The sequence below is a fragment of the Aquarana catesbeiana genome, linkage group LG06, assembly GCF_042186555.1.
Source record: "Aquarana catesbeiana isolate 2022-GZ linkage group LG06, ASM4218655v1, whole genome shotgun sequence".
NCBI classification, from domain to species: Eukaryota; Metazoa; Chordata; class Amphibia; order Anura; family Ranidae; genus Aquarana; species Aquarana catesbeiana.
Genome location: NC_133329.1, coordinates 412,821,863 through 412,849,101, shown reverse-complemented (window position 1 = coordinate 412,849,101; position 27,239 = coordinate 412,821,863). Strand labels below are relative to the sequence as shown.

Sequence of the window (27,239 nt, the reverse complement as noted above, 5' to 3'; positions counted from 1 at the left end):
GAATGCGAATTAGAAGGTTAAAAAGGTGCAGAGGCGGCTCTCTAATTAGGCAAATTAGGTGATCGCCTAAGGCCCCACAGTCAGAGGGGCCTCGCGGTCGGCTAATCTGCCTGTGATCAATTACTGATGCTGTCAAGGTCTCATCCCGGTGGTAGCAAGTGCGGAGAGCGGGACAGTAGAGGCCTCTAGGTGGCGGCAGCGGCTGGATGATAGCACCCGGCTTCAAGGCATGCGGGCGGCATGTCCATGTGAGACCTGCAACCGAGCTGCTCCTTCTGCCTGTGCCGCTCACCCGACCTCTCCGCACCTGCCTCCTATTTGGTTCTGCAGTCAGGGCCGGGGGGGGGGGGGGGGGGGCGACTGAAGCTATCCAGCTGAGCTGCAGTGCCCCATGATTGTGAGGAGGAAGGAGCTCTTATGCTGCCTGGCCGACCGGAGAGAAGGTGAGTGTCCGTGCAGCCTCCCTGTGTGTCTGAATAGGAGGAGCGGTGGGGAGACTGCACATAGTGGAATTGATTTTTCCATATTACTCCATGCAGCCGCTGAATGATCACTTCTCCCCCTCTCCTTCCTGCAGACATTCAGCGGCTGCATGGAGTAATAAGAAAAAATCAATTCCACTATGTGCAGTCTCCCCACCGCTCCACCTATCTAACTTTTTCTGCATCCCAGTGCTCTCCGGCCCCTCCGTGCACTCCCTGGCACCGCCCCTCCTGCTCTCCAGCCCATCCTTGTCCTCCCTGGCTCCGCCCCCATTTCATCAGCACCCCCTGCTCTCCACTCCAATTCTTTCTTCCCCTTTCAAGCTCCCCCCCCCAGCGCTCTTCAGCCCCCACCCCTCCAGTGCTCTCCACCTTTCAGAGCACTCTCCGGCCCCCACCCCCCAGCACTCTCCGCCCCCGCCCCCCAGCACTCTCCGCCCCCCAGCACTCTCCGCCCCCCAGCACTCTCCAGCTCCTCCCTGCTCTTTGCCCCCCCAGTGCCTTCACAGACTGGGACATGGGGCACAGGAGGGGCTGCAGACAGGGACAGGGCTAGAGATCTCTCTCACCCCCTTTCCCTCACCCCCCTCTTTCTCACCTCCCCTCTCTCTCTCTCTCCCCATCTCTCTCTCTCCTTCCCCCCTCTTTCTCTTACCCCCTCTCTCTTTCCCCCCCTCTCACCCTCTCTCTCTTACCCCCTCTCTCTCTCCCCCTCTCCCTCTCTCACCACACTCCTCTCCGGCTCTCTCCCCCTCTCACTCCCCTCTCTCTCCCTCTCTTTCCCCCTCCCCCCTCTCCCTCTCTCCCTCCCCCTCTCTCCCTCTCTCCCTCCCCCTCTCTCCCTCCTTTCCCCCCCCTCTCCCTCTCTTTCCCCCTCCCCCCTCTCCCTCTCTCCCTCCCCCTCCCCCCTCTCTCCCTCCCCCTCTCTCCCTCCTTTCCCCCCCTCTCCCTATCTCTCCCTCTCTCTCCCCCTCTCTATCTCTCTCCCTCTCTCTGTCCCCCCTCTCTCCACCTCTCTCTCTCTCTTTCCACCTCTCTCCACCTCCCTCTCCCCCTTTTGTGCACCCTTTCTTTACCCCCTCTCTCAACCCCCTCTCGCTCACCTTCTCCCCCCCCCCCCTCTCCCCCCCGTCTCCTCCCTCTCCCTCTCTCCCCTCTTTCTCCCCCTCTCTCTCTCCCTCCCCCTCTCTCACAATGTCTCGCTCCCCCCTCTCTCCCTCCCCCTCTCTCCCTCCCTCTCTCCCGCTCCCTCTCTCCCCCTCCCTCTCTCCCCCTCCCCCCCTCTCTCTCCCCCTGCGCTGTGCTGAGATCCCCCCACTCTACTTCCTCTGTGGATGTGGAATGACTCAGTGACATCCCCTCCCCATTCTCCCAAGACACGGGAAATTCTTAGAGGGGTTGCCACCTTGCTGGGCCCCAGATGTTTTATTGGCTGCATATGTCTGATGGGTGAGTAGGGTGCCCTGGAAGTGGTGCTGATGAACTATGTGCTAGATCTGTCCATCTTTTTGCAGCCATTTTTATTGATTGAATTTTTTTCCCCATTATGGGCGTGATTGGGGCCTCACGTGTAAGTTTCGCCTAAGGCCTCACAAAGCCTGGAGCCGCCTCTGAAAAGGTGTTCACTAAAAGCGGAAAGTACATCGAGCCAACGCGTTTCAGGGGAAAGGACCCCCCTTCTTTATGGCAGAGAATAAACTGACGATCGATGTACATCAGGGGGACATTCTTTTTTTATTTTTAATAAAGCAATTGTCAAAAACTGTGTGTTTTATTTATTTTTGACACTTTTTTGGTGACTGGGTAGGGGTACTTAGGCTGGGCGGGATCTGGGGGCCCCCTTGTTAAAGAGGTCTTCCAGATTCCGTTAAGCCCCCCCCCCCCAGACCCCCACAACCACTGCTCAGGGTTGTGGGGATAAGGCCCTTGTCCTCATCAACACGGGGACAAGGTGCTTTGGGGTTGGGGTCAGGCATGGTATAAAATCTGGAATCCACATAAAAGAATTCACTCACTTAGATCCCAACAATGACCAACTCAACCCTGTCATTGTATCAAACAACGGATGCAAATAACACACCTTATTTATCCTGCAGAAGTTTTCCTTTTGTCCTGATCATAACTTCTGCAGGATAAATAAGGTGTGTTATTTGCATCCGTTGTTTGATACAATGACAGGGTTGAGTTGGTCATTGTTGGGATCTAAGTGAGTGAATTCTTTTATGTGGGTTCCAGATTTTATACCATGCCTGCCATTTGAATCGTGGGGGTTTATCCTAGCAGGGTACTCCCTATTCTGATTTGATACCATTTCCAAGGTTTTCTATGTGCAATATTGATCCTTTTGAGAAGAAATCAGTATGGTGGGGGTTATCAGTTCACCATGTTTTCATTACTCTCTTCTTTTAGTGGCTTCTTTGAACGTGGAATGGGATTGGCTGAATCGCTAACCTTTGTGTAGTGGACCTCTTTTTGGCTTATCTGGGTGGGGCCTCTTTTTGGGTTGATTTGCCGCTTGATGCGGAGCAGTCGTCTGATTCACACACAAGTGCTCTGGTAGAAGTGTGTCTTATTGGGTTCCCCACAATCAGTATATTCTAAATGTAAGTTATACTTATACCATTATCATTCAGTTATGTAATATATACATACAAAGTATATTTGGATTTATATTATGTATATCTATTTCTATTACAGCATCACTACTTACCCATCCGCCGTCCACTAGAGCCCCTGAAGAAGCCGACAAGGCGAAACGTGTTGGATTTTGGCTGTCTCCCTAGTTCAACCTCCCTCCACTGATGTTCTTTATGATATATATGTCATATCTTATCAGTTACTAGAGGGGGTAATGCCCACTGGAGACTAGGGGGAGGATATGAAGTTTAGTAGTATGATGCTGTTACAATGCTTTTAGTGTGGTGTCTTATGAGACACACCTTTTATCAATATATTAAAATGATATTTTTACTTTATATGGTGTATGACTAATTATTCCAAGGGGAGGTTTCAGCACTTTCAAAGTCCCAACCTTTTTTCTCTATGTTTAATCCTTATAGTTAGTGGGTGGGGAATAGTTAGTGGGTGGGGAATAGTTAGCGGGTGGGGAATAGTTAGCGGGTGGGGTATAGTTAGCGGGTGGGGTATAGTTAGCGGGTGGGGTATAGTTAGCGGGTGGGGTATAGTTAGCGGGTGGAGTATAGTTAGCGGGTGGAGTATAGTTAGCGGGTGGAGTATAGTTCGTGTGGGGTATAGTCAATGGTTGGGGTTTAGTTAGTGGGGTATAGTTATTGGATGGGATATAGTAAGTGGGTGGGGTATAATTAGTGGGTGGAGTATATTGTGATTGGTCGGGGTACAGTCATTATTAATATGGTTGATATAATATAATTGGGGGAACCCGCCCACACTGTTCATTTTGCAGAATATTCTCTATCAGACACTTACTGCTGGGTCCTCCTGTATGGGGGGCGGGGTCTTTGCGTCCTCTGAGGGGGCGGAGCTCTGTGTACTTTGTCCATCCTCCGGTAATCGGACAATCAGCTGTAATGTCGTCCCATTTGGTAATTTCAGGTGATGGGTCTTCCTCTGCAGAACCCGATCTCGTGCTGTGATAGGAGGAGACAATAAGGGAAATCAGACAGTAAAGTACGATGGAAAACACGCACCGGAATCCGAACTTCGGGAACACGGACACGTTCTATGATCTTCCACCACAAATGTTTCCACAATGATAATTAAAGTTTTTTTTTTGTTCAACAAAACTTCAGGAAAATGAAACGGCTTCCTTTTCTCTCCTCTTTGATGTCCGTTCATATCTCTTCATCTTTACATATATGGCCCAATGAGACCAGCCAGGTGAAGAAGTTTCCTTTTCCTGGAATTGTGTTGAAAGAGAGGAGCAGTGGCGGCCCGTCCATATGGGGCGCTACCCCCTTAATCAATGTGCCTGGCCCCCTAGTCTACATGCGGGGCGCCGGCCCTAAGGATATCAATAAGCACATGATTATAGCACAGCCCCCTGACCCCACCAAGTTGTGTGACATTAGCAAATCCACAAAGAGTAGAAGTGGATCCCCTTCAGTCCTCAGTACTTACCTCCCTCCTCCTTGTAGTGTATGAGGATCTCCTCCAGTCCTCAGTACTTACCTCCCTCCTCCTTGTAGTGTATGAGGATCTCCCTCCAGTCCTCAGTACTTACCTCCCTCCTCCTTGTAGTGTATGTGGATCTCCCTCCAGTCCTCAGTACTTACCTCCCTCCTCCTTGTAGTGTATGAGGATCTCCTCAAGTCCTCAGTACTTACCTGCCTCCTCCTTGTAGTGTATGAGGATCCCCCTCCAGTCCTCAGTACTTACCTGCCCCCTCCTTGTAGTGTATAAGGATCTCCTCCAGTCCTCAGTACTTACCTCCCTCCTCCTTGTAATGTATGAAGATCCCCTCCAGTCCTCAGTACTTACCTCCCTCCTCCTTGTAGTGGATGAGGATCTCCTCCAGTCCTCAGTACTTACCTCCCTCCTCCTTGTAGTGTATGAGGATCTCCTCCAGTCCTCAGTACTTACCTCCCTCCTTCTTGTAGTGTATGAGGATCCCCCCTCCAGTCCTCAGTACTTACCTCCCCCCTCCTTGTAGTGTATGAGGATCTCCTCCAGTCCTCAGTACTTACCTCCCTCCTCCTTGTAGTGTATGAGGATCCCCCTCCAGTCCTCAGTACTTACCTGCCCCCTCCTTGTAGTGTATAAGGATCTCCTCCAGTCCTCAGTACTTACCTCCCTCCTCCTTGTAATGTATGAGGATCCCCTCCAGTCCTCAGTACTTACCTCCCTCCTCCTTGTAGTGGATGAGGATCTCCTCCAGTCCTCAGTACTTACCTCCCTCCTCCTTGTAGTGTATGAGGATCTCCTCCAGTCCTCAGTACTTACCTCCCTCCTTCTTGTAGTGTATGAGGATCCCCCCTCCAGTCCTCAGTACTTACCTCCCCCCTCCTTGTAATGTATGAGGATCCCCTCCAGTCCTCAGTACTTACCTCCCTCCTCCTTGTAGTGTATGAGGATCCCCTCCAGTCCTCAGTACTTACCTCCCTCCTCCTTGTAGTGTATGAGGATCTCCTCCAGTCCTCAGTACTTACCTCCCTCCTCCTTGTAGTGTATGAGGATCTCCTCCAGTCCTCAGTACTTACCTCCCTCCTTCTTGTAGTGTATGAGGATCCCCCCTCCAGTCCTCAGTACTTACCTCCCCCCTCCTTGTAGTGTATGAGGATCTCCTCCAGTCCTCAGTACTTACCTCCCTCCTCCTTGTAGTGTATGAGGATCCCCTCCAGTCCTCAGTACTTACCTCCCTCCTCCTTGTAGTGTATGAGGATCTCCTCCAGTCCTCAGTACTTACCTCCCTCCTCCTTGTAGTGTATGAGGATCCCCTCCAGTCCTCAGTACTTACCTCCCTCCTCCTTGTAGTGTATGAGGATCTCCTCCAGTCCTCAGTACTTACCTCCCTCCTCCTTGTAGTGTATGATGATCCCTTCCAGCCCTCCTATAGTATATGAGAACCCCTCTATCCCCCCTTCCCCAGTACTTACCTTTCTCCTCCTTGTAGTATATGAGGACATATCCTCGTGTGCAGTCGGTGTCTCGGATCTCACACTCTCCTCCGTCTGATTTGCTTTTACTCCCGAAATACAGCTGCAGTTTATTCTTCAGAGGTTTCAGCTTTTCTGGCCCCTGATCCCAGTGTAGGGCCACAGGGTGCTGGTACTTGCTGTCTCCCATCCTGGAAGGAAATGGAAGGGGCGCGGTGAGATACTTTGTGTATTTATAGAATGTGAAAGCTTTTCTTGCAGATTTTAGTTTCACTTTTGGATGTCAGGTGACTTATTGTAACTACAAATTATAAACCCCGAGGATACGAGGAGTCAGGATGGAGATGGGTTGTGCTTTGCTGAATAACGGAATTGCTGGAGATGATTTACTTTGTATCCATATCATGATTATCCGTACCGTACACACATATATACTGTACATTCTTATCTGTGCTAAGCTTATCCACACCCTGGAAGGATTGTTTGCACAATCTGTATTAGTTATTGTTTGTATCACAGGGTACACATTCTAGAGCTATGGATGACACTATGTAGCTATAATAAAATAATAATAACTATAATAATCTGAAGAATATAATAATATAAACTTCTGTGCAGGATGTGGAAATCTTGCAAGAAGATCTGAACAAATTAATGGGGTGGGCAACTACATGGCAAATGAGGTTCAATGTAGAAAAATGTAAAATAATGCATTTGGGTGGCAAAAATCTGAATGCAATCTATAGACTGGGGGGAGAACCTCTGGGGGAATCTAGGATAAGGACCTGGGGGTCCTAGTAGATGATAGGCTCAGCAATGCCAAGCTGCTGCTAACAAAGCAAACAGAATATTGGCATTAAAAGGGGGATCAAGATTACGAGCGCCGCTGCTGAGGTTCCCTGATTCCAACAGGGGAAGAACACAGAAGCTCCACACGCCGCTCCATACGCAGCTCCACACGCCGCTGTTGGGACATGAGAGGCGGCTGCGGATTCAGTACAGACAGAGAGGAAGGGAGGATTTGACGGCGTCCCCCCCTCCTCCCCCCCCTCCGGCTTCCCCCCCCCTCGGTCACCCCACAAGATTCTCCAGGCAACGTGTGACCCCGTCGGAGTTCGGCTGAGTCCGGTGGTGGTAAAGTAGGAATAACTCCGTATATAATGTACACAATACCTGCATACAATACCTGTCCATACGTACCAGTTTATATGTTTCAGTGACATTTCACCACAACAGCTTGATATAACGGCGTTAGAAGCTAATGACTAAAGATGGTAGCTGAAACTGCTGTATCTATGTGAAACCTTCCTTAGCTTTGGGATTGTAAGTAAGATCTATTATAATATCTGATATGTAGATGATAAAAGCTATTTGAAGGAGGATAGAATTTAAAGCTATTGCTGTACTGGAAACCTGCAGACATGATTATATAGAGAAAATTCTCTTCACAACCTACTATAACAGTCTAAGAGGTTAATGAATGACAAGGTGTCTGGAGCAGGTGTTCTGATTGATTCCCTCAGCTTGGGTGTTATCGCTAATGTTATTACTAATATCTGTTAACATATGCTGGATATATCGGGGACAGAAGTAAACTGATTGAAGTTTCGGTTTTGGGAAGGTATTTTCCCCCGATGGAGTAATGAAGCCTGTCTCAAATCTGTGAAAAAGGGTTCCTAGGTGGAAAATCCCAGACTGGGGACTAATAAGAGTGATGCATCTCTGAGATACTGGTCCCTGAGAGGGCCTGGGTCATTTCTGGGAGGCGTTTTACCCCCCCCTTCCCCCGGACTGAATATTTTAAATAATATAAAGGTGGGGTACTGTCTGAAGCAGGACTCAGAAAATAACCACCAGGGCTGATACCCCTGAAGGATCCATACCTATAAGAGGTGGGAAGAGGTTCAGTTAATCCTGGGGAAACCAACAGGGGGTCAGAGGAAGAAAGGAGGAATGAATAAAACGACAACAAAAAAAGGAGGGGCACCTAAAACGCCGTGGGATAGGACAGCTGGAAGCTCAATAAAACAGTTCATGTCCCAAGGTGGGAGTCCAAAAGGAGGGGAGCAAGGAGCCCAAGGAGGAAGAGGGGGAACTCCAGATAAAAAGGGGGACAAAACGATTCAATCAAAAGAAAACTCAGTAGTGGAAAGTGTTGAAAGTGAAGGAGATTTAAGCCGGGTGGAAGGGAGAAGCACAAGTGCCCCAATGCTTTCAAAGGAGGAAATGAGAGACATGCTTAAAAATCTGGAGCTCTCAATAAAAGTTGAAATAGGCCTGGTGAGAGCAGACCTGGGAAACTTACTGGAGAGGGTAGAAACAACGGAAAAAAGAACGGAGGAATTGGAAAAGGAGATAATGAACCTCAAAGAACAAATTAAAACCTCTAGACAAAATCAGAAGATAATTTTATATAAGATCGAGGATCAGGAAAACCGAGATAGGAGACAAAATATAAGACTTCGTAATATCCCAGAAAACAAAGGAGAAGATCTGAGAAGGATGATTCCCCAAATACTGGGGCCTCTGGTTGGAGAGGAGGATAAGGAATTCCCAAAAATAGAAAGGACTCACCGAGTTGGAAAATTACTCAACTCGGACCACCAGAGGCCGAGAGATATAATAATTCGTTTTAGGTTCTATGAGGACAAAGCTCGAATCCTATCCAAAATGAGAGGTAAACCCCCGGAAAAATTTGAAGGGTCAGAGTTCCAAATCTATGCGGATCTTGCCCCCGAAACCCTCGCTAGGAGAAGGCTGTTGAAGCCCTTATTAGATCAGATGAGAGAACTAAACATTAAGTATAGCTGGGGTTTCCCGGCGTGTCTGAGAGGCTTTAGAAATGGAAGATCGGCAAGATTGAGGTTCCCAGAGGATCTAAGGGACTTCTGTGATAGGCTTGATATGAAAGAACCGGAGCTGCCGGGCTGGGGAGAGGGGTGACTGGGTGTGTGTGTGGGGGGGGGGGGGGGGGGGGGGTGAGGTGGGGTAGGGAGGGCTGGTTTGGTGGTTAATTAGATTAGTGGAGTGGAAGGGTGGCGGGAGGGAGGAGGAGTTGCTCTGTGTGTATCCGGTTTGCCCCTCTCTGCTTAAAACACCAGGCAGGGGGGGGTAAAGGGCACAACTCGGGCTCCCACCTCAAATATGTGATTCGTTAGGCTCCATGGTATCCATGGCGCTGGGCGAATGGGGAGCCAGGGGGTGGCTGAGGGGTAGGGAGGGAGGGATGGGGAGAAGAGAGGGGAAAGGGAAACCCGGTGTACAAGGAAGTAAGAGTGAAGAAGAAAAGAAACAAGATAACAAAGATAGGAATCAGAATAGCTCAGTAATACGAATCCAACAAAAATCAAAAAAAAAAAAAAAAAAAGGCGAGGAGATGAGAAAATTGAAGTTCATGACCTATAATGTAAAGGGTCTTAATGAGCCCACTAAGAGATATAAGATCTTGAGGGAATTAGAGAGATACGGGGCTGAGGTTGTGTTCCTCCAAGAAACCCATTTAACATATTACTCAAAGATTAAGATAAAGTCAAATATGTACCCAACTTGGTTTTACGGAGACTCAATAACATCAAGAGCGAGAGGAGTGGCAATAGGAATAGCAAGAGGGATAAATTTTAGGGTCGAAGAGAGGTTAATAGACCAGGGAGGAAGATATATGTTCCTGAGAGGTTCTTTGGAGGGATGGAAGGTTACACTGGCAAATATTTATGCACCAAACAAAGAGCCGAGTGGTTTTCTAGTAACAATATTAGAGAAACTAATAGAATTTAAAGAAGGCAACCTGATCATGATGGGTGACTTCAATGTCTGTATGGCTCCAGGGGTTGATAGTACGTCTCGTGCGCAGGGGACATTGAATGGGAAGTTGAAGAAACTAAAACAGAAGCTGCATTCGTGTCAACTGGTGGATGTATGGAGGATTATGAACCCAAAGAAGAAGGATTTTTCGTTCCATTCCTCTGCGCACGGGACGTACTCTAGGATTGATTATATATTGACGGAACACTCATTGTTGGAAAGAGTCCGGGAGGCTAAAATAGAAGTTATTACCTTATCAGACCATGCCCCAGTTAGTATGAGATTGTCGATACCAGGAAATCAGAGAACCCCAATAACTTGGAGATTAGACGAAGATCTTTTACAAGAAGTATCTAATGTGGAGAAAATAGAACAGGAATTAAAACAATATTTTTCAACGAATGATACAGCAGGGATCTCAGGATCATCTCTGTGGGAGGCCCATAAGGCCTACATAAGGGGAGTAATAATGAAGCTGGGGGCAATGAGGAAAAGGGAAACAAGGGAAAAAATTAAAAAACTAACAGAAGAAATATATGATCTGGAGCAAGAACATAAGGAGGGCCCGGGCCAAGGAAAGAAGGTCTATCAAAAATTGGTAAAAAAAAGGGAAGAGCTAAAGGAGCATACAGATCTAGAAATAAAAAAAGCATTCTATAAGGTGGCGAAAGAAAATTACCAGAGTCGAAATAAGAGCAGTAGACTACTAGTCAAAACAATAAGAAAGAAAAAAACTAGAAACTACATTGATAAAATCCAAAATAGTAAAGGAGAAATGCTCCATACAACAAAAGAGATAGGGGACTCCTTTAAGGAATATTACAGTGAATTATATTCAGTAGCTAAAAATACAAGGCTAAGAGGTGCAAAGGACAGGAAAACAGTAGAATTCTTGAATAAAGCCAACCTCCCGAAGATTAATGAGATCGACAGAGAAATCCTAGAAAACCCCATAACGATAGAAGAAATTAACAGAGCATTGTCAGAATCAGCTTCAGGCAAAAGCCCGGGGCCCGATGGATTTACTTGTAGGTACTATACAAAATTTAAAGAAATATTGACTCCCAGACTATGTGAGTACATGAACGGGTTGGGTAGAGACTTTGACCTGAGTAGAGAAGCTCTTAGAGCAGAGATCACGGTTATCCCAAAAGAGGGGAAAAACCCTACACTATGCTCTGGCTATAGGCCGATATCGTTGATCAACACCGATGTTAAATTATATGCCAGAGTTTTAGCAAATCGGCTAAAAGAGAGCCTCAATGGTCTGGTACATCTGGACCAAGTGGGGTTCATCCCAAAAAGAGAAGGGCGAGACAATGGCGTGAGGGCACTCCTCTTGCTGCAGCATATCAAGGACAGGGGACCCCCAGGTCTACTCTTATCTATAGACGCGGAGAAAGCGTTTGATAGAGTAGACTGGGGGTTCATGTTCCAAACTCTGGAATTTATGGGTATAGGTCCAAAAATGATGAATAGGATACGTGCTCTGTATAATCACCCTACTGCTTCGATAAAAATTAATGGCTCCCTTTCAGAGGCTTTTGAAATGGAAAATGGAACGAGGCAGGGGTGCCCTTTGTCCCCCCTGCTTTTCGTTCTTTCCCTGGAGCCACTGTTGTCAGTAATTAGGGCGGACCCGGACATTTGGGGTATAAGGGTTGGGGATGAGGAGCACAAGATCGCGGCCTTTGCCGACGATGTTCTGCTGTTCATGACCAACCCCAGAATTTCGATGCCTAATTTCCTCGAAGTCATGAGGCAATATGGTGAAGTATCAAATTTCAAAATCAACTTGGCAAAATCGGAAATCCTGAATATCAACCTGGGAAAGAGGGAGGAAAAAAAGTTGAAAAAGGAATTTAAATTTATATGGAAAAAAGAAATAAATTATTTGGGTATAAAACTGGCCAATTCACTAGGGAAGATCTATAAAGTAAATTTTATCCCACTACTAGACGAAATAAGATCAGAGAGTAAAAGGATTATAACTAAACCACTTTCATGGTTCAGGCGTATCAACGCCATAAAAATGATATTATTACCTAAAATCACCTATAAACTACAGATGCTTCCACTGAATATCCCTCAGTACTATTTTAAAAAATTGAAATCAATCATTATGAGAGCTGTTTGGAAAAATAGAAGGGCTAGAGTGTCTTTTGATATCTTAAAACAGGAAAAAAGAAAAGGGGGCTTGGCGATACCTGACATTCAGGGTTATTATAGGGCAATACTGGTTTCAAGAGCGATAGAGTGGTTTAGAGAGAACACACAGAAAAGATGGGTAAATATAGAGAATAGTTTGAGTAAGGCGCACTTAGGACATTTGATTTGGAATCCTCCACACTATAGGGTATTAGATATAAATACACATTCACTGACAAAGGTGGTCTTTAGAGTCTGGGATATAGTTTACAAACAAGTAAATAACACTTATAATTCTCTGTTAATCTCACTTGGAGAGAATGATTATTTTGCACCTGGTAAAAAGGAAATTGGGGGGAGCTGGATAAAAAAGGGAACACTACAGTTGAGAGATATTATTAAAGAGGGGAAGATAGTCACGTTCCAGGAATTAAAGCACAAAACAGATATTTGGGTATTAGATCGCTGGAGATACCTGCAGTTAAGCCATTTTATCAGCCGCCTACCACATCCAATAAGATCAGGAGAGGAGCTATCGGACTTGGAAAAGATATGTACGTCAAATAACACTAAAGGTATAATATCAAAACTTTACAAACTGGGTTTGGCAAAGAGTAGCAGGGAGATACCACCATTTATTATTAAATGGGAAAACGAATTAGGAGTACAGTTAGATAGTAATAGATTAAAGAAAACTCTGGAGCTGACCCACAGTTCGTCAACTGACATCAGTGTTGCCGAAATGAACTACAAAATCCTAACAGGCTGGTACATTACCCCGGATAAGGCAAGTAAATATCAAAAAGATAGAACTGCGGAGTGTTGGAGGGGGTGTAAAGGTGTAGGAAACATGGCTCACATCTGGTGGGATTGCCCCGTAATTAAACGGTATTGGCTAAAAATTTTGGGATACATCAAGCAGATAACTAAGATTGAGGTTAAATTAGACCCCTGGATAGTGCTACATCATGGGACAAGTGGGGAGGTAAAAATTTATAAAAACACCCTAGTACCACACCTGTTGAATGCGGCAAAAAAGGTTATAGCAAAGAACTGGAAGAAGCTAGAGGGCCCATCAATATGGGAGTGGGTTGATGTAGTAGAAGGGATTCGGTATATGGAGGGAGGACCTGAAAGAGAAGTTGAATTAGCAGAAGGGAGGAACAACTGGCAAAACTGGAAGGAGTTTAAAAAATCATGGAGTATTACTGAAGGTTTGAGAATAAGAATTGATTAAAATAGAGATAACATCTAATGTACACAAGAGGTGCGGGGGGGGGGGGGGGGGGGAGGGTGGGGGGGTAGGAGGGTGGGATAGGGGTTGGGGTTTCTTTTTCTTTTGTATTTGCTGAATTGAATATAAGATATGTACACTTGTTCAGTAAGCTACAAATGATGTGAAAAAAAGGAGAGACACAGATGACACTGACTAAGTGGATCAGGTCTCCAACTATAATCACTGAGGTGGCAAAAAAAAAAAAAAAAAAAAAAAAAAAAAAAAAAAGGGGGATCAACTCCAGAGATAAAACGATAATTCTCCCGCTCTACAAGACTCTGGTCCGGCCGCACCTGGAGTATGCTGTCCAGTTCTGGGCACCAGTCCTCAGGAAGGATGTACTGGAAATGGAGCGAGTACAAAGAAGGGCAACAAAGCTAATAAAGGGTCTGGAGGATCTTAGTTATGAGGAAAGGTTGCGAGCACTGAACTTATTCTCTCTGGAGAAGAGACGCTTGAGAGGGGATATGATTTCAATTTACAAATACCGGACTGGTGACCCCACAATATACAAATACCGGACTGGTGACCCCACAATATACAAATACCGGACTGGTGACCCCACAATAGGGAGGAAACTTTTTCACGGAAGGGAGTTTAATAAGACTCGTGGCCACTCATTAAAAAAAGAAGAAAAGAGGTTTAACCTTAAACTTCGTAGAGGGTTCTTTACTGTAAGGTGATTGTGCGTTTATATCAGGTTTTCACCGTCAATACAGAACAGTAGAAGGCATTTTTAAGAAATTTTGGCCTATTTTGCTAAAAGATAAAGATCTCCAATCCTCCCTTCCAAAAAAAACAAAATTCATTTACCAGAGAGCCCCCAGCCTTAGAAACCGTATAGCCCCCAACGTACCTGATCCACCAAAGAAACCACTTACGTTCCTAAACGGATCTGGTTTCAATTATTGTACCAGAAGCAATGCTTGTAGAATAACTAGGAAACCGGGTACAAAGAAGAAGAGATCCCAATTTAAATCTGTAGTAAACCAGCAACAGTTTAACAATAAACCTCTCATTACGTGTGATTCTGACCACGTAACTTATGTTTTGGAATGCCCGTGTTCCCTACAATACGTGGGCAGAACCACACGTCAATTAAAAGTAAGAATTAATGAGCACCTTACAAACATTAAAAATGGTTACCCTAACCATAGTGTCTCCAGTCACTTTAAACTCTATCACGATAGTGATCCATCATTGTGTACATTTTATGGGATTGATAAAATCTCAAGAGATTGGAGGGGTACCCATATGAAAAGGGCAGTATCCAATAACGAAACGTATTGGCTTTATAAAATTACAAACTATGCAACCACATGGAATGAATATAGATCTAGATCTAAATTGTTTTTTAACTAATGACTAGTCTAGGGATATGTATTGTATATAATTATGCAATACACAATTAATATAATAAAATTTTTTGTGATTTCACTTGATGTAATTAAAACCCCTTTTTTCCCCATTTTCTCTAGTTAGACTTAGCCTATTGCTTAATGAGGAATCTGGTGATAGGGAATGCAGGTCAGAGTTATCACTTTTCGAAATTTTGAAAAACAATATTAAATTTGATTTATTGGCCCTAATTAAAGCACCTATTTAGTGCTATAAATTATTTAGTAAAACTTGCACTATTAAGTTTTTACCATGCTAATGTAAACCGAGACTGTGGCTGCACGAATATTCAGGATAAGCATTTGTCCACAGTAATCTAGATCAACCAAAATTAATCAACTGTTTATTGGTTTTACATATCAACCAATAAACACAATAATACTGATACTATGGGATTTTTTCCGCCTACTTGGTAATGACCAGCAGGGGGAGCACCATATGACAATAGGAAATGGTGGTAGTTAATTATTACCTTTTTAGCCTGGGTGACCATTGGACCATTATGGTTTCTAGCCACCAGAGGGAGTCTTGCTTCCCATTTTTTTGTGTTTTTTATTGATTGCCATTGTAACTTTATTGATACAAGCGGAAGACCTTTGTCACGTCCGTATTTACCCGCCCTTTTTTTCTATATAAACTCGTAACCTAGTGACCAACGTATGCTTCCCTGAAGACGTTCATAACGAAACGTACGTCGGAGCGGTACGTGGTCACATGTTTGCCTACCAACATCCGGATGATCTGGTTGTAGTTCGTGCTGGGTGGAACGCACGCCGTCCGAGATGCGATGTGATGGGTCTTTGACACCAATCTCACCCTGATATACGAGCAGCCCCAGTGCCGGGTAGGCACCTACTAATGTAAGCGGCCATTTGGCTTTCTTAATGTTATTTTAACCTTTTAATAAATGGTTTTACGCTATGGAGGCTTTATTTGTTTCTCCTATATCCTTATCCTGAACGTTTGGGACCGGAGGGGTCCATGCCTAAAGCTTCATCCAGTAGTCCAGCCGTCCATGTGAGCAGGCACAATCCTGCAAAAGCACTAGTGACTCTCTTTTTAAGGGGTCATTGGTATCTGGTAAGCAGATATCTATTATTATTATTATTATTCAGGATTTATATAGCGCCAACAGTTTACGCAGCGCTTTACAATATAAAAGGGAGACAATACAGTTATAATATAATACAATACAATACAATAGGATTAAGAGGGCCCTGCTCAGAAGAGCTTACAATCTAATAGGGTGGGGTAGGTGGTACAAAAGGTTGTAACTGTGGGGAATGAGCTGGTGGAAGTGGTAGGAGATTAGTTGGAGACGTGATAGGCTTTCCTGAAGAGATGAGTTTTCAGGGATTGCCTGAAGGTAGCAAGAGTAGGGGCTAGCCGGATAGATGGAGGTAGCGAGTTCCAGAGGATGGGAGAGGCTCTGGAGAAATCCTGGAGGCGAGGCTTACTTCAAGGAGGCTTACTTCAAGGAGCATTCTTTCCTCTTTTCCTTAGTGACGGAATTTTCTATACCAACGGCAAGATTTTGGCACATATTGGAAGATATCACTTCAATTTAGAATTTATTCACTTTATTGGGACAATTGATCACTAGCATTGTCTTTAATGCCTTGTTTTTTGTAGGCCATTTATCAAGCTAGATTGTCACTTATTTAATTTTCCTATTTTTATTAACTATGGGATTTAACTACGGTAAGTTTTTTTTGTGTTTTTGCACTTTAAATTATTATTTTTTAGCCTCTAGCGCCCCCTACTTATTTATATACATCCAGGACTTTTGTTCGCTCTTTTAAATGTATTACCCAATGGGATGCATTGGCTAATAGACATGTGCGCCGTCAATAAATTTGTTTCGTTTCGTTCCGTTCCATCTCGTATTAGCCATTAATTCGTATTTCGTAATTTGTGTCCGAAATTCAATTTGGATTCGTACGAAATTTGGGTTCGTTAACTTTTCCTAACAATTACGAACGTTCGTTATGATGAATTTAAAAAGCAAAAAAATACCTTTCTCAATATGGCAGTCGTCGCACTCATTATGCTCATTATGAGGGGCTCCCACCATCCCTGTGCTGACTTCCTGGGTTTGTACCCCTGTTCTGCTCATTATGAGGGGCTCCCACCATCCCTGTGCTGTGCTGACTTCCTCCTCGGGCTGTACCCCTGCTGTGCTCATTATGAGGGGCTCCCACCATCCCTGTGCTGTGCTGTCTTCCTCCTGGGGCTGTACCCCTGCTGTGCTCATTATGAGGGGCTCCCACCATCACTGTGCTGACTTCCTGGGTTTGTACCCCTGTTCTGCTCATTATGAGGGGGCTCCCACCATCCCTGTGCTGTGCTGACTTCCCCGAGGAAGTCAGCACAGCACAGGAATGGTGGGAGCCCCTCATAATGAGCACAGCAGGGGTACAGCCCGAGGAGGAAGTCAGCACAGCACAGGGATGGTGGGAACCCCTCGTAATGAGCAGAACAGGGGTACAGCCCGAGGAGGAAGACAGCATAGCACAGGGATGGTGGGAACCCCTCATAATGAGCACATTATTTGACATTTCGCACTGCGATCTGCGAACCGATCTGGGGGTGTCATTAACTTCACACTGACACCCGCAGCGGTTCGCAGATGTCAGTGTGAACCAGTGCGCGATTTAGGTGCAATTCGGGAACAGGCACTGAATTGCAGGGATTCCTGAATCGCACCAGTGTGAACCGGGACTTAAAAATAATTGGGCTGATATGCAGAATGCTGATCTCATGTGTTCACTATGTATAGTTATCGGAAGAGATTTTTTTCAGCACAGATCTTCATGTGACCTCATTGCAGCCTCAGGTATTCCCCGATAGTCGCAGGGCGTCTCCCCGTATAATGATCGCTCTGTGAAATGTCACATCTACTTTCACTTCCCTGTGTGGAGAATTCACAGAAATAAATCTGAGATGTGACCAGTGTGGAAGCAAAGGAAGTGTGGAAGCAAATGTGTGTGTGTCTATATATCTACTGCAGTGGCGGCTGGTGCTCAATATTTTGTGGGGGGGAGGGGTCAGCAGCAAACAAACCTGCCACCCTAATTTGCACACACCGCCACCGCCACCACCCTCCCCCCCGCACGGGCCGGCCTAAGTAGGTTCCGCTCTCAGCACCAGCTTCTGCTTGTCCACACTGGCTCCCAGCTCTCCGCACCCACTCCCCGCTCTCGGCATCGGCTTCTCGCACCTGCTCTCTGCACCGACCTCCACTCATCTGCACCGGTTCCCCGCTCTCTGCTTCGGGCACCAGAGCTCGTCTGCAACGGCTCCCCAATCTCCGCACCCACTCCCCGCTCTCGGCACCAGCTTCCGCTCGTCCGCACCTCCACTCATCTGCACCGGTTCCCCGCTCTCTGCTTCGGGCACCAGAGCTCGTCTGCAACGGCTCCCCAATCTCCGCACCCACTCCCCGCTCTCGGCACCAGCTTCCGCTCGTCCGCACTGGCTCTCGGCACCTGCTCCCCGCTCTCGGCGCAATTCCCGCTCTCAGCACCTGCTTCCCGCTCTCGGCACCTGCCCCCTGCTCTCGGCACCTGCTCCCCGCTCTCGGCACCTGCTTCCCGCTCTCGGCACCTGCCCCCTGCTCTCGGCACCTGCTCCCCACTCTCGGCACCTGCTCCCCGCTCTCGGCACCAGCTTCCGCTTGTCCGCACTGGCTCTCGGCACCTGCTTCCCGCTCTCGGCACCTGCTTCCCGCTCTTGGCACCGGCTTCCACTCGTCCTCACCAGCTCCCCGCTCATCAGCACTGGCTCCCTGCTTTCCGCACCTGCTCCCTGCTCTCCGGACCGACTTCCACTCGTCCGCACTGGCTCCCCACTCCCCGCACCGGCTCCCCGCTCACCGGACCGACTTCCACTCGTCCGCACTGGCTCCCCACTCTCCGCACCGGCTCCCTGCTCTCCGCACTGGCTTCCCAATCTCCGCACACACTCCGCGCTCTCGGCACTGGCTTCCGCTCATCCGCACCAGCTCTCCATACCTACTCCCCACACCTGCTCCCTGCTCTCGGTGCCGGCTTCCGCTCGTCCGCACCGGCTCCCCAATCTACGCACTGGCTCCCCACTCTCCACACTGGCTTCCGCTTGTCCGCACCGGCTCTCCGCACCTGCTCTCCATACCTACTCCCCACACCTGCTCCCTGCTCTCAGCAGCAGCTTCCACTCATCTGCACTTGCTCCCTGCTCTCTGCACCGGCTCCCCAATCTCAGCACCTGCTCCCCGCTCTCGGCAGCAGCTTCCACTCATTCGCACCAGCTCCCTACTCTCTGCTCTCCGCACCAGCTCCCCGCTCTCGGCACCAGCTTCCGCTCATTCGCACCAGCTCCCCAATCTCCGCACCTACTCCCCACTCTCGGCACCGGCTTCTACCCGTCCAAACTGGCTCCCCGCTCTGGCTCCCCGCTCTTGGCACCGGCTTCCAATCTTCCTCACCAGCTCCCCGCATCGGCTCCCCGCTCTCTGCATCGGCTCCTGCTTGTCCGCACCGGCTCCCCACTCTCCGCACCGGCTCCCCACTTGTCCGCACTGGGTCCCCGCTCTCATCACTGGATCCAGCTCACCCACACCGGTTTTCTGCACTGGCTCCCCGTTTTCTGCACCGGCTCCCTGCTCTCTGCACCGGCTTTCGCTTGTCCGCAAAGCCTCCCCGCTGTATGGGTTGGTCATTATATGGTGCCTACAAAGTCCCTCCCACCTGAGGTTTCTTTGAACTTTTGCCGCCTGTGCTTCTTCATCCAGAGTGGGGGCGCTCTAAAACAGGAGGTGTGTTACTGTCCAGATCACCAGGTGAAAATCAAGGGGAAAAAAAGCCTAAAAAAAAAGAAAACTAATGCAGCTGCCACATCTAATGATTGGTAAGCTGCAATACACTAATCTGCCATAACATTATGACCACTGAAAGTTAAACTGAATAGCACCTGAAAGTGGGTGGGATATACTGTATTTGGCAGCAAGTGAATATGTTGTCCCTGAAGTTGATGTTTTGAAAGCAGAAAAAAGTGGGCATAGCGGTTTGTTGTGCAGTGGACACGGGGTCATCATGGGCACCCTGACCAGTCTGTGGCTACTCGGGTTCCCAGTTTGTGGTTTGGCATGGACAATTTTCATGCTGTTCTGCTCGTACCACATGGGGCAGCCCATTCACTTCACTGGGCTGCCTTATGTGCGTTTGTCACCCAAAACAAGCTCCTGCTCCCTTTTTGAGCAACAACCTTCACACGATTTTTAAAGGCGTTTTTCCGCACAATTCTGTCGCATGACAATTGTGGCAAAATCGCACTGAGTTTGGGGTGCCATTTAAAATGAATGGCACGTTTTGCAGTGAATGCCACGCGACTTGAAATCACGCCGATTCCATCTGCAATTCCAAATTGCCGGGTGTCAATGGGGCCTTACCAGCCGTGACCCGCAGAGTAGAAGTGGCCACACAAAGCTCCTAAGTTTGTGAATTCCTTGAATGTATCCGACTGTCGGACATATAGGACATAGGCAGAGCCTCTAATTCTCATGCACCGGTCATGTTATGTGGCCAAGTTTAGATACAGAAGGTTATTCACAGAAGAAATATCATAATGGTGATGCAAAAGATTTTTATGAATGTTTTATTATCTTTTGATTGAACAGATTATAAAAACGATATGATTGTTGTTTGAGCTTCGGCCTCAGGGTGTCTTCTATGATAAGTGATTGCATGCAGTATACTTTTGTGGATGTTGTATTACTGTATATCAAAGCTGTAATAAACCCAAGAGCGTAACTACAGGAGTCACACAGGCTGCAATTGAGACCCAGCCCCATGCTCCAGGGGGCCCACGTAGCCCTCCTGTACACCAGGATAGGAGGAGCGGCGGGGGCGACGGCATATAGAGGAACCGATCCCCTCCATTTTCCTCCTGCCGCAGCTGAAAGCCTGCTTCTCCTCCTCTCCGTCCTGCAGGCATTCAGCGGCTGGAGGAGGTAAATGGAAGGGACCGGTAACTCTATTTGCCGCTGCCCCTGCCACCCCTCCTTTCCAGCTTCTTTCTGCTGCCCCTGGGCCCCTGTGCTGTCTCCTGGCCCCCCTTGTCCCCGCAGCTCTGCTGGGTTCCCCTCTCCCACCAGCTGCTCTGGGGAATGTGTCAGGGCGGAGAGTGGGGAAAGGGCTGGTAAATGTGTCATTTACCGGCCCCTTCCTTGCCTGAATGAACAGAGTCAGCAATCGGTACCGAGCGATCACTGACTCTGTCTATTCACAACTGAAGCATAGTAAACTGTGTTTACTTTGCTTCTGTTTGTGAATGAACAGGAAGCCTCTGTACAGAGCTATTCCTGTCCATCCATTCTATGCAGCTGATTCTGTAGAGATGTAGACTGAGGGCTGTGCCCTCAGTCTCCATTCTCTGTCTTAGAAGTGGAACATCAGAGGCCTATTTAGACCTCTGATATTTCACTAAAGCCCCCCAACGGGGTTCCTAAATCTTTTTTTAAAAAATAATAAAAAATAAAATTGTAAAAATAAAAAATATGGTAAAAAAAAAAAACTACTGGCACCAGTGGTGGAAATACCAGGGTTGCAAAGGACGCACTTGCAACTAGGCCCCAGCATTTTGCCACCAGGCTCAGAGGGAAGGGCCCCAGCCAGGGGTCAGGGGGGCCTTTATGGTTTCTTGCACCGGGGTCCTAAAGGTTCTAGTTATGCTTCTGAATAAACAAAATTGTAATATATTGCAGCTGCTTATATGGTTCAGTTTGCACACTGTCACAGGTGGAGTTGGTATACATTTAGGCGTGTTAGAAGCGCAGAGTGATTATACTATTTAACCCCTTGGTGCTGGCTGCACGCAAATATGCAGCCTGTCGGGGGGCCTTGGCACAGAGCGGCCCCATACTTGTGTTCATTAGTGTAAATACAGCTGTGCCAAGAGCGCACCGCCTGCACGCTCCCAGCACGGTTACCAGCGACTAATGGAAAGCTTCCAATCATATGACAGCCAATCACGGTGGTCATGTGATCATAATCTCTGACTCCCAAAATCCTAAACCCCCTAAAGGGCCGAGAGGCGTCAGCTCCAAGGGGTTAATTTAGTTTGACCTATAAGATGGCAATCAACTGAACTGCAGAAATGCTGAACTAAATGTTAACTGAAGCAAACAGGGTTAACAGTATCAGCATTACCTAACCCAAAATTAAATGTCCTTGTGTGCAGGCTACGCATACAGCCCCGGTAGTGGTTGGGTGTATGCATTCCTGACAAAGAGGTATCCTGGAGGTGGCCACAAGTACCCTAATTTTCAGCAATATCCAGCTGTCATTGGGGCCCTACTGTAGGGTGGTGCATGTAAAGCTATTCCTTTAAGACATTGCAATGGATAGCTGCTAAATAAGGAGCAGTCTATTGCCAATAACTGCTTTCAGTGTTGCGATACCCACAGATGATTCAGCTCACCACTCCTGGTACACAGGAATCTGATCCAGATCACTTGGCAGTCTGCTGTCCTCAAGTACCCAGGACCTGGTGACCCAGTCCTTGTGAACAGGTCCTCATGATCAAGTCTTTACTGGCTCTCCCTGACTGCAGACACACATGACAAAGGGTCCCTTCAGCTTTGGTTTCCAGCACAGCAGGAGAACTCTCAGGGGGGTATTTGCAAAAACTGGAGCCCACAAAATCTGGTGCAGCTGTGCATAGTAACCAATCAGCTTCTAACTTCAGCTTGTTCAATTAGGCTTTGACAATAAAACCTTGAAGCTGATTGGTTGCTATGCACAGCTGCACCAGATTCAGTGTGCACCCGTTTTAGCCCACTCTCAGGGGCTTACAAAGGCAAATAAAAGTTTTGTTCTATGAAACTATGAAACTAATAAAAAGATTTCTTTAAAAAAAAGAAAAATCTCCCCCTATGTGTCTCAATCCCTCATCTCTGGTGTGGGCACCCAGACCCCAGCGATAGCTCTGCACTGCCTCAGTCCCTCATGGCAACTTCTGTTATGGCCCCCTGGTCTCTGCACAGTCTCAGCATAGGCGACGGTTGTCTGAGGGTGACCCTTAGAAGAAGTCATCACCCTGATGAAACACGTTAGGGGAGGAGCCAGTCTACATGTGTGAATGAGCAGTAAGAACGGTGTACGAGCAGCGGGAGGACTGTGCAGTGTGGCCACCTCTGTAGAGACTGGAATCCAAGCACGGCTAAGGAGTGTAAGGAGTGGGGATTCACCCATCCCCATCACCCTTCTCCCTGTCTCCTTCACGGTAGCCACATTTGTTCCCCTTTCTTACCTTGCCACTTACCTTTCCTTTTTCCTCTGATTCGCACAATTCACCCTTGATTGGTGGTCATCACCATCACTCACCTCCCCCATCTCTCTTCACACCCACCCTCAGGCCCTTGTTGGCCGGTTTTTCACTTTCTTCAATGCCTTTCCATAGGCCTTATTCACAATTCCTTCCCCCTCATCCATTCCTATCCAGTTTACCATGGCACACCCTTCATCTCCTCCCCAGGTTGCCTTGCCCTCTTGTGCCTGCTCTGGCCGACGCTTATTTGGGTATCTTGGACGACATGTCTGCCGCGGCTCCCGGTTGGGAGCATTTATCCGGAGGGTCTGGTACACCGCTTTCGCGCCACAACCACACTTACACCAAATAATAACAGGTAATTGATTTGAGGGTTTTATACCCCATTACCGTACTTACCTACCCTATCATAATACTTCATCCTTTATTCATAGATATATCTTGTGCTTGCTCCTGACGAGTGGCCCCCTAGCCACGAAACGCGTAGAGCTGCCATACATCTTACTTCCAACTAACATTACCATAGTACCAAGTTTACATCCAATATCTTCACTAAGATCAACAAGACCATGGGTTTTGCAAGTTTTACGTTGTACTACCGTTTTTTACTTATGACCATATTGGTGAACTCTGGAAGGATGATTAATTGCCATTCTATATGATACTGTTTTTATGAATTTATACCATGTATCAATGTATGTTATTACTGTTGCAATCTAATGCTATTGATGTTTATTTCAGATGGCAATTAATAAAACTTTTTACCTTTTCACCTAATTACCTTGCTGCAACCAAGTGTTTCATATAAAGTCCCACTTCCCTCTCGTTTCCCCTTTTGACACATGACAGGGATGGAAACTCGCAGCCTTACCAGACTACAGTTTCATATAAAGTCCCGAGGGATGGAACAATGGTGCCTTACCAGACCAAATGTTCATTTAAAGTCCCTTTCTCTTTCCCTTCAACCCCATTTATTGAATATTCATAGGGATGGAAACACTTGGCTTGCTGTACTATTTATATCAGTGATATACCCCTCTTTTTGCAAACCTTTTCCCATGTGCAATCCTTGTGATCCTTGTACATTCCTTACGTTAGTTATTTCTACCTTTTGTATACATCTTCCCAATTTTTATTTTCATTATCTTTGCTTATTCATGCTTCAATATTAACTGACTTTAATTTGGGTTTAGTCTTGGAAATGGTGTGAACCTGGTCGGGAGTGCCTGTTGGCCGGCTGGTTCTCCACTTCCGGGAACCGTGACGTGCCTGACGGACCCTCCCCCTGTATTTGGACAGGTACGGGTGCCGTCACCGCACGTCAACGTCACGCATCCCAGACTGGACGTGCGGCGCTTACTCAGCGCGGGCCCGCCCATGTCTGTGGTGACCACGCTCGCGGGCAGAATTGGGGGACTTCCGATGGCGGAGGATCGAGCGTTTGCTGGAATCCTCCTGCCGCCGGTCTTCCCCCGCCCCCCCCTGCTGCGCTGGCGTGACGTCGGCGACGTCATCGCCCCGGCGCCTATTTGGGCGTCCCTAGGGCGGGTGCCGGTAGTCAAGGCATCCTCCACGCTCTTCCTCTGGACTGTACACATGGCTGTTGCAATCAGCCACCCACACCCAGGTAATTCACCCATCCCCATCACCCTTCTCCCTGTCTCCTTCACGGTAGCCACATTTGTTCCCCTTTCTTACCTTGCCACTCACCTTTCCTTTTTCCTCTGATTCGCACAATTCACCCTTGATTGGTGGTCATCACCATCACTCACCTCCCCCATCTCTCTTCACACCCACCCTCAGGCCCTTGTTGGCCGGTTTTTCACTTTCTTCAATGCCTTTCCATAGGCCTTATTCACAATTCCTTCCCCCTCATCCATTCCTATCCAGTTTACCATGGCACACCCTTCATCTCCTCCCCAGGTTGCCTTGCCCTCTTGTGCCTGCTCTGGCCGACGCTTATTTGGGTATCTTGGACGACATGTCTGCCGCGGCTCCCGGTTGGGAGCATTTATCCGGAGGGTCTGGTACACCGCTTTCGCGCCACAACCACACTTACACCAAATAATAACAGGTAATTGATTTGAGGGTTTTATACCCCATTACCGTACTTACCTACCCTATCATAATACTTCATCCTTTATTCATAGATATATCTTGTGCTTGCTCCTGACGAGTGGCCCCCTAGCCACGAAACGCGTAGAGCTGCCATACATCTTACTTCCAACTAACATTACCATAGTACCAAGTTTACATCCAATATCTTCACTAAGATCAACAAGACCATGGGTTTTGCAAGTTTTACGTTGTACTACCGTTTTTTACTTATGACCATATTGGTGAACTCTGGAAGGATGATTAATTGCCATTCTATATGATACTGTTTTTATGAATTTATACCATGTATCAATGTATGTTATTACTGTTGCAATCTAATGCTATTGATGTTTATTTCAGATGGCAATTAATAAAACTTTTTACCTTTTCACCTAATTACCTTGCTGCAACCAAGTGTTTCATATAAAGTCCCACTTCCCTCTCGTTTCCCCTTTTGACACATGACAGGGATGGAAAGTCGCAGCCTTACCAGACTACAGTTTCATATAAAGTCCCGAGGGATGGAACAATGGTGCCTTACCAGACCATATGTTCATTTAAAGTCCCTTTCTCTTTCCCTTCAACCCCATTTATTGAATAAGGAGTGTAAGACATGGTGGATTGCGTTCTTGTTATACAAGTATTTTAAAAAGTTTTTTCAATGTGAGTGCATTTTAATAAAGAGATTCCTATTTTTAATGGAATTGTGCTGTGTGGTGTTTTATTGTTTTTGGGTGTCTGTGTCCATAACCACATCCCGACCGTCCCATAGCAGATTACTGCTACAGGGTCAGCTGTTCTATACAGAATCACATATACATATATACACACACATACACACAGTGTCTCACAAGAGTAAGTACACCCCTCACTCACATTTTTGTAAATCTTTTCATGTGACAACACTGAAGAAATGACACTTGTCTACCATGTAAAGTAGTGAGTGTACAGCTTGTATAACAGTGTAAATTTGCTGTCCCCTCAAAATAACTCAACACACAGCCATTAATGTCTAAACCGCTAGCAACAAAAGTCAGTACACCCCTAAGTGAAAATGTCCAAATTGGGCCCAATTAGCCATTTTCCCTCCCCGGTGTCATGTGACTCGTTAGTGTTACAAGGTGTCAGGTGTGAATGAGAAGCAGGTGTGTTAAATTTGGTGTTATCACTCTCACTCTCTCATACTGGTCACTGGAAGTTCAACATGGCACCTCATGGCAAAGAACTCTCTGAGGATCTGAAAAAAAGAATTGTTGCTCTACATAAAGATGGCCTAGGCTATAAGAAGATGCCAAGACCCTGAAACTGAGCTGCAGCACGGTGGCCAAGATCATACAGCGGTATAACAGGACAGGTTCCGCTCAGAACAGGCCTCTCCATGGTCCACCAAAGAAGTTGAGGTCACGTGCTCAGCGTCATATCCAGAGGTTGTCTTTGGGAAATAGACGTATGAGTGCTGCCAGCATTGCTGCAGAGGTTGTAGGGGTGGGGGGGTCAGCCTGTCAGTGCTCAGACCATACGCCGCACACTGCATCAAATTGGTCTGCATGGATGTCGTCCCAGAAGGAAGCCTCTTCTAAAGATGATGCACAAGAAAGCCCACAAACAGTTTGCTGAAGACAAGCAGACTAAGGACATGGATTACTGGAACCATGTCCTGTGGTCTGATGAGACCAAGATAAACTTATTTGGTTCAGATGGTGACAAGCGTGTGTGGGGGCAACCAGGTGAGGAGGACAAAGACAAGTGTGTGGTGCATGGTGGTGGGAGTGTCATGGTCTGGGGCTACATGAGTGCTGCCGGCACTGGGGGGCTACAGATCATTGAGGGAACCAAGAATGCCAACATGTACTGTGACATACTGAAGCAGAGCATGATCCCCTCCCTTCAGAGACTGGGCCGCAGGGCAGTATTCCAACATGATAACCACCCCAAACACACCTCCAAGATGACCACTGCCTTGCTAAAGAAGCTGAGGGTAAAGGTGACGGACTGGCCAAGCATGTCTCCAGACCTAAACCCTATTGATCATCTGTGGGACATCCTCAAATGGAAGGTGGAGGAGTGCAAGGTCTCTAACATCCACCAGCTCCGTGATGTTGTCATGGGGGAGGGGAAGAGGACTCCAGTGACAACCTGTGAAGCTCTGGTGACCTC

The 27,239-nt window shown here is 47.2% G+C and overlaps 1 protein-coding gene across 2 annotated transcripts in view; it reads right to left on the bottom strand.

Moving 5' to 3' along the window:
- The window catches only part of LOC141147296 (protein mono-ADP-ribosyltransferase PARP14-like), a 421,364-nt gene that overhangs the window by 370,449 nt on the left and 23,676 nt on the right, over positions 1–27,239 (bottom strand). The window contains exons 1-2 of one of the 2 annotated variants that reach the window (XR_012245043.1): positions 6,056–6,333; positions 3,930–4,090 (exon numbers count right to left, since the gene is read on the bottom strand). Coding sequence is in view for 1 of the 2 variants with exons in the window: in XM_073634505.1 (XP_073490606.1) it covers positions 3,930–4,090; positions 6,056–6,245 (351 nt within the window). In the remaining variant the exon portion in view is untranslated. Of the gene's footprint in view, positions 1–3,929; positions 4,091–6,055; positions 6,334–27,239 lie in introns of those variants that run through there. The other variant, XM_073634505.1, reaches the window with a different exon arrangement.